Here is a 14,009-nt window from a genome sequence, read left to right as displayed (position 1 = left end):
GAAAAATTTCTTGCTTCTATCCTTGACCAGCCATCCTTGCCCACATAATCAAACTCTCATGACTTATGTTAGTAGTAGATTATTAGAGAAAAAGCAACCTGAGAATTCTTCTCAATATTTGGTAGTTAGGTGGCACGATGAGTAAGTAGAGTGTTTGACTTAGAATCAGGACCACCAGAGTTCAAAACTTGCCTCAAATACTCACTAGTTGTAAGACCCTGGGCAAGGCACTTAACCTCTTAAGCCTCAATTTTCTCATCTATAAAATAGGTAATACAATAGCATCTACCTTACAGGGCTGTTGTAAGAATAAAATGAGATAATACTGTATTTGTAAAGTGTTTTGCAAACTTCAAAGTACTACATAAATGTCAGCTAATTATTATTGTCATGTATTTATTCTAATAATTTCTTTTCCTTTTGGTATTTGCTTATGGAGGATTTGCTTTTTTTTCCTTCTTTAGTCTTCCTTTCCTTCCTTCTTTTCCTCATCCATCCCTCCCTCCCTTTTTTACTTCCTTTCTTCTTCTCTCCCTTCTTTCCTTTCTTCCTCCCTCCTTTCCTTTCCTTCCTTCCTTTCTTTCTCCCTCCCTCTCTTCCTCCTTTCCCCCCCTCCTTTCCTTCCTTCTTTCTCTTTGTTTCCTTGCTTCTTTCTCCTTTTCTTTTTTCCTCTCTCTCCCTCTGAACACATCTGCTGGGAAGGGAAATAGGGTTTTTTCCTTGTACTTATGACGTAATGTCTAATGCCTGAATTGTTAGAAATGTCTTTTGTGGGGATGCTGTGCCAAAAGAGGCCTAGGTTCTAATTGGAACAAGCTTCCCTCTCCTGAGACTTGGTTAAGGGATGTTAATAACTTGTATCCCTTTAGGAAAACAACCACCTACATGGTGCACAGGAATAAGAGCACAGCTGGAATGTGGCAATGCTATCCTGGATCATTATAAGGAACCGCAGTTATTAACCACCCCGTGAAAAAACTGCTTAGTCTAAAGCATTTCTTAAAGAAGAATCTGGAGGTTTTGTTTCCACAGGTTGACCTAATTTTTTAGGTGGCATTTCCAAATTACACCTTTAATGGCATTTGAGAAAGAGAGATGCTGGTCACTCTGGCCAATAGAATTATTCACATAATGACCAACATCTTGATGAGCCTAGACTGAGCCAGATTGGTCCCTGGAGAGCAGACACTGTCTGTTCCCAAAGGCTGTAGTTAAAGCTGGTGGAACCTGCCAGATCTTGCCCTCCATTGGCATAGACTTCAAAAACTCAGGGTCTTCTCAGCTCCATGGCAAGACATCAGAGTAGAACTTGTGTGAGGGGGAGGGAGTAAAGAGGAGGAGATAGGGGAAATGATCCAGTTCTACTCAAAGGGGAGGAGGTAGACAAAACAATTCAATTTTACTATGTTCATGGGGAATAGGAATAAACAAAGGAAAATGTAAATGAGAAGGCATAGGCAGAAACTGATGGAGTGTCGCTCATCCAGGAGCCTTACAAAACAAATCCTTAGAAAAATGGAAAGTAAATGCAAAGCCAGTATTTTCCAAAGTTTCATGATAGGTATCTAGATGGTTTGGTGGATAGAGGGCTGAGCCTAACTAGAATCACAAAAACCTAAGTTTGAATCCTGACTCAGAAATTTAGTTTCTGTGTTACCCTGGGAAAGTCACTTAACCTCTACCTGTCTCAGTTTCTTCATCTCTAAAATGGGAACAATAATCCACCTGCCTCTCGAGATAGTTGTACCTGACATAGTGCCTGGCATGTAATAAGCTCTACATAAATGTTAGCTCTTATTATCATTTTTATTTTTAACCATTACCTTCTGTCTTAGATTCAATACTATGTACTGGTTCCAAGGCAGGAAAAGCAGTAAAGGCTAAGCAATGAGACTTAAGTGACTTGCCCAGGATCACCCAATGAGGAAGTGTCTAAGGCCAAATTTGAATCCAGAACCTTCCATCTCCAGGCTTATCTCTCTATCCACTGAGCCATCTATCTGTCCGCAGTTTTTATTATTTTTAATCTTTTCTCTGCTTCTATGTTATCATCTGTAAAATGGATATGATGGCAGCATCTACTTCTTGGGATTATCGTGGGGATAACATTATATAACATATTTTGCAAACTTAAAGCACCATATAAATGCTAGCTGTTATCATCATCCTTATTATTAAGAAGAAATGTAGAAAATCTTTTATTTAAAAAACCCTCACCTTCTCTCTTAGAATCAATACTGTGTATTGGCTCCATGGCTGAAGAGTGCTAAGGGCTAGGCAATGGGGGTTAAGTGACTTGCCCAGGGTCACACAGCTAGGAAGAGTCTGAAGTCAGATTTGAATCCTGGGCCTGTGTAGAGCATCTTTTAATGAGTACATTTCAGTGTCTGAACATACGTAGGAAGTATAACTGTCCTCTTTCCTTTCAGCTGCTCAGCAGAATCAGGCCAGTGCCTATGCAGGCCCCATATGATCGGTCGACAGTGCAATGAAGTAGAAGCTGGTTATTACTTCACAACCCTGGATCATTACATTTATGAGGCAGAAGAAGCCCACTTTGGCCCTGTAAGTAGAGAAGTGCTCAGTGAGTGAGGGAGAAGTTGATGGAGACTCAGAGGGACCTCAGCGACCATCTAATTTAAATCGTAGGAGCTAGATTTATGATTTTGGGGGGATAGGAAACTCCCTTTCCCAATGCAGGTTGGCATTTTCTCAGTTGTCCTCTTAGTTGCCCAGAACACTAGAGCGTTATGAGACTTACTCAGGGTCACAAAGCCATAATTAAGCATCAGAGATGAGACTTGAATCCAGACTCTTGGATTTGAGGCTCGTGCTATCCACTACCCCATCCTGCCTTTCTAAAGTCTAATTGATATGTCAAAGAAACCCCCAAGTAAGCAAAATGCTGATGTTGAGATTTTTAAAGCTGGTTGGGAAAAGTTACTCAAGTTTGGTTCATTTAAGACATCATTTGTCCTTTACTATAATCTCCAATGATCTTTAATTTATTTCCTTAAATTAAACCCAGCTTTTTTCTATTACTCTCTTTACTTTTCTTGCAGAGCAGTTGGTTAACATAGCACCCCAGATTCTGGGATAGAGGAGTTGGCAGTAAAATAGACATGTGTGATTATGCAAAACATTCATCACATTTATGTCCCTGGGTTTCCCATAAATGTTGTAAGCAGCTCATGCTGACATGGGGCCAATTTTTTTAAATCATTTTAGTCGTGTCCAAGTATTTATGACCCCGTTTGGGGTTTTCTTGGCAAAAATACTGGAGTGGTTTGCAATTTCCTTCTCCAGCTCATTTTGTAGATGAATAAATGGAGGTCAATAGGGTTAAGTGACTTGCCCAGGGTCATCCAACAGTAAGTGTCTGGGGTTAGATTTGAACTCAGGAAGACTCTTTTCTGAGTCTGAGCCCAGCACTCCATCCACCATAATACCTGATGCTGAACTTCAAAACTTAAATTGTCACTGGGTTCAATAGACGAGTGTAGCCCTGTTCCCATGTTGCACTTTGAGATATAAAGATGCTGGTTATAAAGCAAGATACAGCCAAACTCAGCCTTAGTCTGGTTTATTTGGAAGTCAGACGTGGGGAGAGAGAAGAGATTGTGACTACATTTCAATAGCAGATTCCTGGCCAAGGATACTCCCTCTACCAATAGAGAAGCTCCTTCTCTGAAACGTATAAACTCAGAGATGTCAAATATAAAGCCCTGGGGCCATGTGTGGGACCCAGGACATCTTAAAGTGCAACCTGAACCAAATTAAAGTGTAGTTCCTGTCTCATTTAATGTATTGGTGTACTTTTTGGATATATATTTATATTTTATTTTTTTATGAGCAAAAAATTTTTTCCTCTTTTCATTCTCTGTCATAGACTGATGTATTAATAAGAAAGAAATATATGTGTGTAGTTTTCTAAGTTAATATGTGGCCTTCAGGGAACCTTATACGCATTCTATTAGTTCCCATTTCTATTTGATGTTGATACCAGTGGCCTAAATCCCTGAGAATTTAAGTGACTTTCCCAGGGTCACATAGCCCACAGATGTCAAAGGGAAAAGTAACATATTTTTTCCAAATGGTAACTAGAGGAAGCACTAATTAGCCTTCAGAGTTCTCTTTCTGTTCTTTCTTTAATCATATTATCCTATTTATGTTATGGGAGATGGTCCCAACCACTCTCCAAGTCCTAAAGAACCATCCTAACTAAAGATTTAAGGAGAAATTTTCTTCATTACACAGAATGTCCCAAAAGCCTTAGTACTGTTTAAACTTATTAAAGTTCATTAAATCTTAAACTGCACCAAAACTTTGGGGATAGCCTGATTTTGCAAAGATTTTTTTTTTTGCTAAGAAGTCAACAGGAATAAAAGATAATGTCTGCCTGTGGAGGGAGAGGCATAGAGAAAACAGATGTTTTAGTGACTTTAAATTTTTCTGCCCTCTTTGAATATTATAATTGATTCTGTTTCAGACAGAAAGTAATTTGTTATTTTTTCCCAATTTTTAAGGGAGTCAGCATAGTGGAGCGACAGTATATTCAGGATCGCATACCCTCTTGGACTGGAGCTGGGTTTGTCAGAGTACCCGAAGGAGCTTATTTGGAATTTTTCATCGACAACATTCCATATTCCATGGAGTATGACATCCTCATTCGTTATGAACCACAGGTAAAAGACAATTCCAAGATTGTATGTAAAGGGGGAATACTATTAGAGATATTTGAATTGTCCTTACCCTTACCTTCCATTCAGAATCAACACTATATATTGGCTACAAGGCAAAAATGTGGTAAGGACTAGACAATGAGGGTCACACAGCTAGGAAGTGTCTGAAGCCCGATTTGAACCCAGGACCTCCCATCTCTGATCCTGGCTTTTAATCCCCTGAGCCACCTAGCTGCCCCCCTCTTCATGGAATCATAATGTTCCATTGGAATGAATGAAACCCATAGGTGTCCAAAAATGTTTATCTTTCTTGATTTGGCAAATGATTTGTTCAGAACATCTTATAAATAGCATTGGGCTAACATGAGTGCTAAAAATTACTCTAGTTACCAGATCACTGGGAAAAAGCTGTCATCACCGTACAGCGTCCTGGAAAGATTCCCACCAGTAGCCGATGTGGTAACACTGTACCCGATGATGACAACCAATCTGTATCACTGTCCCCAGGATCAAGGTTAGTTTAATAGTGGTGCCATTTTCCCCCATAAAATTATAATATACTGGGGGTTTTCCCCCCTTAATCCCATTGTGTGGTCCATTTGATTACTGTTTTCACTAATAATTTGAAAGCCTATACATCAAACACTGTTTAAAATCCCTAAAACTAACATTTGTTTTGTTCTGGAATAGATACGTAGTCCTTCCACGTCCTGTGTGCTTTGAGAAGGGTGTGAATTACACAGTGCGGTTGGAGTTACCCCACTACACCTCCTCTGATAGTGGAATAGAGAGCCCATACACCCTCATTGATTCAGTAAGTGAAAGATATTTCTGGCAAACAAGAAAGAGGCAAAAACTGGGTTTTTTACCTCAGTTAGGAGTGGCGTCAGAAAACTGAGAGCATCGCATGAAACATGTTATTTTTCCCTTTGTCTCAGAAATCCATGAGACAACTCATTCTCAAAATTTTTCTGTTGCATGAAAAGAAGTGGAATGCCTCTTCTTTTTTTGGTCCTACTCACCATCTTTTGTAACTTTTGAACCAAAATGCCTCTCACTGGCTTCTGGGTCCTCCCCTTCCTTCATTGTATACTTGAAGTATTGGATATTAATTTAAATCCTACACTTCTATTAGAATTAGTAAGTTCCTTGAGGACCAGGGGGCTATTTTTGTATTCCTGTCATTTTCTTTTTCATTGATATTCCCAAGTCTTAGCACAGTATGTAGTTCATCATTATGCTTAACAAATAATTTCACTAATAATGGGTAACATTTATATAGTACTATCAGCCAGGCATTGGGTTAAGCTCTTTACAGTTATTTTCTCATTTGATCCTCATAACAACTCTGGGAGGCAAATGCTATCATCATCATTTTTCAAATGAGGAACTTGAGATAAAGGCTCAGACTTACCCAGGACCACACAGCTAAGAAGTGTCTGAGGTTGAATTTTAACTCAGATCTTCCTGACTCCAGGCTTTGCATTCTATACACTGCCCCTCCTAGCTTTCAGTCAGTCTAATGCCATAAGTAGATTGTAGATAATATATAATAAGCATATTATGATTAATATTTATAAATATATTAAAATATTTCATAAATGTCTTAAGATATAGGATGTACTTGGATTTCTGTAATATGACTTCAATAAAACTTTGTTTTTTAATGGTCTATTGCAATTATTTAATATTACCTATTACCGTTATCAACATTAAACTCATACTGTATCTCCTTAAACTTGCTATCTCTCCTGGTACCTAGCACAGTACTTTGACCACAGTACAGGCTTATTAAATATTTATAGTATTACATCAGTAAAGAGATAGTTACAATGAAACAATGATTATGTCTTTGAATGAACCAAGATTTCTGTTTTTTTCTCCTGGAAAAGCAAATTCTTGAAAACCAATAGTAGTATACTAAGATAAGAAAGCACCTCAAGCATTATTTTTTCCCCACAGCTGGTTCTTATGCCTTACTGTAAATCCCTGGATATATTCACTGTTGGAGGCTCAGGAGATGGTTTGATTACTAACAGCGCCTGGGAGACCTTTCAAAGATACCGGTGTTTGGAGAATAGCAGAAGTGTTGTGAAAACCCCCATGACAGACGTGTGCAGGAACATTATCTTTAGTATTTCTGCCTTGCTACACCAGTCCGGATTGGGTAGGTGCAGACCATTTCATTTGCTGAGCTAGCGAATACATTGCTATAAGCTGAAAGAAAGTAGCTGCTGACGATGCTGCTGTTGGGGAAAGTATACTCAGCACAGTGAGGTCCCTACCAGGGAGATCACAGACTTCAGCCTGACAGGCTTAGCGCTATACCCATCACTCATATAAGTACAAGTCACATCAAATGCAAAGGTGGTGGTTTCTTGAGACACCAGGATTTTTTATATTTTTTTTTCTTTCTCCTTATTCTTCATGTCTCTCAATGGTTTGGTACCATTGAAGGACTTTTCCAAAGTGAGTTTTATTGGTGAATTCTCAAAGATTTAACTTAGAACTTCTGGGAAATGAGAAAAAGATAAGTGTTTGGGCTAAATAATTCCAAAGGGTTGGAGCCTTTTTTTTTTTCAATACAAGGTCAAAGTTAAACCTGGCAGACCTTTGATTGGTTATCTGTGGGCTAGCCTGTGAAATGTGAGCTTTCAGCAGAATGAGGAAGACAAGGAAGAAGTAACCAGGAACCTAGGAATATTGCCCTTGTGACGATGTTGCCAGAATGCCTTTTAGAAGTCCTTCAGTTCTGTTTTTTCCATCTTCTTCATAAGTGAAGAGATTAAATCTTCAAATGCAGCTTTCTAACACCACCAAAAAAAGGAAAAAGAGAATCAGGGTAACCTGATGTAGGGGAATGGAATAGAAAGAAGAAATTTGCAATATAGTATGCTGATTTCTTTTAGGAGTAATTCACTTGTTTAATAAATTCTTTCCCCTCTCTCTGCTTTTCAGCTTGTGAGTGTGATCCTCAAGGCTCCTTAAGTTCTGTCTGTGACCCTAACGGAGGCCAGTGCCAGTGCCGCCCTAATGTTGTTGGAAGAACATGTGACAGATGTGCCCCTGGCACTTTTGGATTTGGCCCCAGTGGATGCAAACGTATGTTACTTGGAAAAGATTTAAATATCTTTTTTTATTCAGTAAGATTAATTGATTCATGCCATATGTTATTTTCCAAAAAAAGATGCTTTTCACTCCCCAAACAGGCCATTTGTTTTTGTTCCCATGCAAAGCCCTGTTAAATTATGTATGCCAGCTTTTGGTAGAATCATAAAATAATAGCATTGGGAAGGACTACTGAGTCTAAACCCTGCCCAGCTCATGAATCTTCTCTAAAAGATGCCCAGAATGGATCATTCAGATTCCACTTAAAATCCTCCAGAGCCAGGTAACTTCCCAGCCCACAAGATGGCTTAGTCCAGTTCTAGACAGCTCTAATTGTTAGATACTTTTCTTTATGTAAAACCTACCTCTGCCTGACTGTCATTTCCAGCCTTTGCATTTAGTAGAACATATCTGATGATTCTGCTTTATAACAATCTTTAAAATATTTGAAAATTGCTGTCCTATTTAACCCTCTCCACTTCCCCCAAAGTTTTCTCTTTTCCTGGGTAAATATCCCCCTGGTTACTTTGAGGCAGCTGGGTGGTACAGTGGATAGCATACTAGGGGTTCAAATCCAGCCTCAAATACTAACTAACCTTGGGCAAGTCACTTAACTGAGTGTGCCTCAGTTTCCTCAACTGAAAATGGGGATAATAAAAGCACCTGCCTCCTAGGGTTGTTGTGAGGATCAAATGAGGTGATATTTGTAAAATCATTCATCACAGTGCCTAGCACATAGTAGTTACTTAATAAGCACTTAATCCTTTTTCTTCTTTTAATGCCTCCTTTTTAAAAAAACCCTTACCTTCTGTCTTGGATTCAGTGCTAAGAGTCAGTTCCAAGACAGAAGCAGCAAGGGCTAGACAACTGGAGTTAAGTGACATGCCCAGGGTCACCCAGCTAATAAGTGTCTGAAGTCATATCTGAAGTGCCACCTTGGTGCCCCCTTTAAAGCATCCTAGTATGGCATGTTAGGGACAATAGTGATGGTAGCTTTTCTATCTACCTAAAGTAATTCTAAGATTTTTTTTTACTTTTTTTATTTTCTCAGCTTGTGACTGCCACGTGCAAGGTTCCGTCAATGCCTTCTGTGACCCAGTTACTGGCCAGTGTCACTGTTTCCAAGGGATATATACCCGGCAGTGTGACCAATGCCTCCGTGGCTACTGGGGCTTTCCTAGCTGCCAGCCTTGTCAGTGTAATGGGCATGCAGATGACTGTGATCCCATTTCAGGGGAATGTTTCGGCTGTCAGGACTATACTTCAGGTCATAACTGTGAAAGGTATGTGAGACCTTCCTGTTGAACCAGCAAATGTTACTGACTTACAGACTAACCCCAGCTTTCTGTGAGCAGTGCCTCCTTGTAGATCATAGAATTAATTTTCTATTTTCTTTGTTTTGTAGATTTCTGTTCTTTGTATTCTTTAACAAAGCTTGGAAAAAATAATCCTTGTGAAAAAATAGCATTTCTAAGACTTGGGACCCAAAAGAAAATAATAATAGTGATAGCTATAGTTAGCAGTTATAGAATGCTTTAAGGTATGCAAAATGTTTTACAAATATCTCATGTTATCTTTGCAACCGATCTAGGAGGTACATGCTCTCATTATCCCCATTTTTCACATGAGGCAGTGGTTAAGTGACTTGCCCAAGGTCAGATCAGCCACTAAGTTCCTTAAGCAGGTCTCCTGAATCCAGGTAGAGTCCACTATATCCAGTAAAAGCAGCTTAGGGTTAAGAATGGTCACCACCCCCCCCCCTTTTTTTTTTGGTGGTTGGTAAAAGAAGATAGACAACTCAGTATGATTCATTACCACTGTGGAGTATGAGGAGAAAGAAAACCTAAAGCATATATGCCTTTTGATCTGTGGTGTCAACTTTAATTAGAAAAGACATTGCAGATATTTGGCAGGATTACACCTAGTAAAGATTATGGTAGAAAGAAGTAAGAATTGGGACAGCTAAGTAACACAGTGGATAAGACCTGGGTTCAAATTTGACCTCAGATACTTCCTAGCTCTGTTGCCCTGAGCCAGTCACTCATCCCCGTTTGCTTAGCCCTTGCCCTTCAACCTTAGAATTGTTACTAAGATAAAAAGGAGCTTTGTTTAAAAGAAAGAGGTAAGAGCTCCCTGTGACCATGACATCCAGAGACGATTTTGTCTCGAATAATCTACTACAGAGTAGTATGGTGTCCTGGATAAAGAGCCAGCCTTCACCTGCTAGCTTTACTGCTTGCCTAGCTCTTGCTTTTCTGTCTTGGAACTGATGCTTAGTATCGATTTTCTAAGACAGAAGGTAAGTGTTTAAAAAAGAAAAGAAGAGACTAAGTTACCAAGCAGGTACCAATATCCCTTCAAGGAAAGAGTTTCCTCCTTGTGAGTTCCCAGAGAGCAGTGCAATCATACCAATCATAAAAAGTGAGCAATACAAGGAAAAGCATCTTATTGTTTCATGCTTCAGATTAGAATGTCACAATGGACATCTGACCTTGACCCCAAGCTACAGAAGCATTGTTCTGTCTTGTGCTTCATCATCACATTGTAGTGGATACTTATTTGGATGTAGCCATGCAGTCGGGGTTTAGAGACAAGTCTTGGTTCTACATTTACAGGTTATTTGATCTTGGACAAGGCACTTACATCATCTTCACCTCAGTTCCTTATCTCTAAAATGGGAACAGTTATCCTTCCTACACATCCTAGGGCTGATGGGAGGATCAAATGAAGTTATTTAATTTAAGAAGCTTCTTTGGATTATTGAAGTTAGAGGAACTCTATACCTGTGATTTTGTTGGTATGAAGAACTTCTGGGAAAGAAACTACTAATTCAGGTCAGCAGCTACTTGCCTGGGGAACTGAAAGGTTTAGTGATTCACCTAGACTTACACAGTCAGTATGTATCAGAGGCAAAACTTGAACCCAGGTCTAATTAATGTCTTAGAGGTCAGCTCTTTGTACACCGAGCCATATTGTCTCTGTTAACAAAGTAGCAGATAGAACAACAGACTTGGAGTCAGGAAGATAGATGCAAGTTTAAAATAAGCCTCACACTTTTATTAACTGTGTGATCCTGAAGATGTCGCCAACCCTTTGCCTCAGTTTCCTAAACTGAAAAATGGTGACAATAATAGCACCTACATCCCATAATAAATAAAATGAGATGATTGTAAAAGTGCTATATAAATGCTAGCTATTATTATCATCATTGTTTTCATCATCATTCTTATTGCCTCAAAAAATATGTCCAAAACATAGCAAAGGCTCACGTACACTTATAGCTAATTATTTCTCCATGTCCATAGAGGACCGGATAAGGAAGACTAATGGTCTTGATGATTTCCTATATGTGTTTCTTTCATTGTTCCTGTTTTATTGGGAACTGAAGAAAAGCAGAGCATGAGAGTGGTTATGGGAAGGAGAGTCGTGGGATATAGAGAAAGGAAAAATAGCAGTGACTTCCAATTCTAGTTCAGAGCCATTCACAGTATGAGCACATATAAAAGGATATCCTGCATGAATATTTGTGATATTACTATTCATGTTTGCCATTTTGTGTTTAAATAATGGAAGGTTTTATTTTGCCTAGGGGAGAATGGGAGTGGGTGTGAGAGGAGAAATCTTAGCCTAGGCCTGGATAAAATATAATTTTAATAAATATTTGGAATTCTGAGATGTAGTTTGAGCCAGTTTCTCATTATTTTCTTCCTTATCCCCAAAGTTAATCAGAGTTCAAATCCTATGAACTTGACAGAGCAGCTCAGATCTCAAATTTCCCTATAGGAAGGCAGGTCTGTTACTGCCAGACTCTATTTGAATGGATTTCCCTAGGAAATCTTAGGAAACCCTTCTTTAAAAATAGTTTTGAAGAATAACTATAAAATTACAGCATCTATACAGATTTTCCTACTGTATAAGCCTGAGTGCCAAGAAAAATACCCTTACAATAGTACAATTCATGATCTTTTGGAACAGCTCTACATTTTATAGAATGTTTTTATTCTTTAAACCCCCTCCTGTCCTCTTCTCTTTCTGCTCTCACTTCTTTGTGTAGTTGGGGTAGACTATGTCTTTCTTTCAGAAGAAGTTACTGAGTGGGAACTATAGAGATTTTTGGCTTGTCTTTAATTATTTGTTAATTCTGAGGATATTTGGATTAGATAACCCTAAAAGTCACTTCTACCTCTCAATTTCTATAATTCTGTGTTGATGTTTCTGATTGGTTCCTGCTTGATTTAGGTGTTTGCCTGGATATTATGGAGATCCTGTCATTGGCTCAGGAGATCACTGTCGGCCTTGCCCATGCCCAGATGGTCCAGAAAGTGGACGACAGTTTGCCAATACCTGTTATCAAGATCCTGTTACTTTGCAGCTTGTGTGTGTCTGCAATCCTGGCTACTTAGGTAAATAGTGGGCATGTATTTTTTTTCGTCCAGAGAAGATGAAGAGTTAGCAAAGTGTTTGAATGATGAGTTATGTGTGAAATACCCCCAAAATCTAGCTATTTTCATAGCCAGTAATTAAAACTTATGGGCTAAAGTTGTAACAGTACCCTTTACCATTTTTACATGTGGAAATACATCCAGATCTTAATGATGGGTAACAAAGCAGACATGAACATTATGTATAGTCCCCATATCCATTTAATATTTTGCCATAGTTACTAAATAACAGGAAGATGAATGGATTTTAGCTTCACCTCCTTTTCTTCCTTCAATCCAACCTCCAATAAAGTTAATAAACAATAAAATAGTCACACGTATACAGCAGGGGCAAAAAGAGGAAAAGGAAAAGGCTGAGACTATCACACTTAAATTTAGCCCCACACATATTGTATTTTCTCATTGTTGTAGGGTCTTTGTATGTGTCTTGATGGAAAGGGCACTACTTCTGGAGTCATGGGACTCAAGTTCAAATATCAGTTAGGATACTGACTGCCTCTGTGAATTCAGGCATATCACTTACCATTCCTGGGCCTCAGTTTCCCCACCTCCAAAGTAGGAGTTTTGAACTATATGGTATCTTTCTAGCTCTCTATCTATAATGCTGTGATCTTTATCCAATTTATTTCCCTAGCTTGGTGTAATAGCTATACTTAGCTCCCCAACTATGAAGATGAATCCTCCACTCCTCCTTTTCCCCCATTTTTAATTCTTTCAGCTTTTTTCACCCAGCATTTTCTGTAGTCACACAGCTCTTGGAAAATATTCACAGGAGTAGTTTCAAGATACATGTGGGGAACCATTCAGCATCAATGTCATCATTATCCTAGTTAGAAAACTTGGAGATTTTGAACAGAAAGTAGTTCTCTTAGTTATTTGGCAAGACCTTCAATTAGGATGTAACATCTGATCCAACATCATCTTAACCTTCACCTAGCCTCCTATTCCAGAACTGTCAAAATAAAAGCAACATTCCAGTGTAGACAACACGTCAACATAGTATTATTATACTGTTGTCAGGATACACCATGTTTTTTTTCTTTCCTTCATGACAAAAGTATCATTTGATTCAATTTGGAAGTCTTTTCCTCTAAAAACATGATCATTACATAATAATAATTACATAAACATAATTACAAATTACATAAACATAATTACAATAAACATATTTATTACATAAAAATATTAATTGAATAAATGATTCAGTTCAACAGCTATTTATTGTGAGAATATAAAAACGATGATATTATCCTTGCCTTCAATGTTCTTTCCAAGTTACGAGGCCCTTTCTATATCCAACTTCAATCCTCACAACAGCCCAAGTAGGTAATGAAGTATTAGGCAGTTAGATCCTGCAGCAGATAGAGTGCTAGGTCTGGAATCAGGAAGTTTTGAGTTCAGATGCAGCCTTACACTCCTAGCTGTTATCGTGGGCAAGTCACTTAGTCTATACATGTAAAATTGGGTAATACCTCCAGGGTGCTTACAGTGAGGATAAAATGAGATCATATTTATAAAGTGCTTTGCAAACCTTAAAGTACTGCATAAGTGCTAGCTGTTATTATTATCTATATTTTAGAGGAGGAAACAGAGGTTCTGAGAGTTACCTAAGGTACAGATCTTGAGGTAAAACTGGAACTCAAACCTAGTTGTTCTTCTGACTCAAAATCATTCTGTTATACATGCATCTGTGCTCAATACTTCCTAATCTGAGTTCTAGCCTTTAACCACCTAATACTTCATTATCTACAGTAGAATAGAATGTTCACAGTGACAA

General features: G+C 38.5%; 1 protein-coding gene across 2 annotated transcripts in view; it reads left to right on the top strand.

Annotated features, from left to right (window-relative positions):
* LAMB1 (laminin subunit beta 1) overlaps positions 1 to 14,009 on the top strand; it is a 92,742-nt gene that overhangs the window by 31,856 nt on the left and 46,877 nt on the right. For both annotated transcript variants that reach the window (XM_001363804.5, XM_007504122.3), the window contains exons 14-21: positions 2,430 to 2,565; positions 4,527 to 4,685; positions 5,069 to 5,196; positions 5,373 to 5,496; positions 6,645 to 6,849; positions 7,641 to 7,784; positions 8,842 to 9,073; positions 12,030 to 12,193. In XM_001363804.5, the coding sequence (XP_001363841.2) occupies positions 2,430 to 2,565; positions 4,527 to 4,685; positions 5,069 to 5,196; positions 5,373 to 5,496; positions 6,645 to 6,849; positions 7,641 to 7,784; positions 8,842 to 9,073; positions 12,030 to 12,193 (1,292 nt within the window). The remainder of the gene's footprint in view (positions 1 to 2,429; positions 2,566 to 4,526; positions 4,686 to 5,068; positions 5,197 to 5,372; positions 5,497 to 6,644; positions 6,850 to 7,640; positions 7,785 to 8,841; positions 9,074 to 12,029; positions 12,194 to 14,009) is intronic.

This window comes from Monodelphis domestica, chromosome 5 (assembly GCF_027887165.1).
Source record: "Monodelphis domestica isolate mMonDom1 chromosome 5, mMonDom1.pri, whole genome shotgun sequence".
Classification (NCBI taxonomy): domain Eukaryota; kingdom Metazoa; phylum Chordata; class Mammalia; order Didelphimorphia; family Didelphidae; genus Monodelphis; species Monodelphis domestica.
Note: the sequence above shows the minus strand (reverse complement) of the source record. Positions and strands in the feature narration are given on the sequence as shown.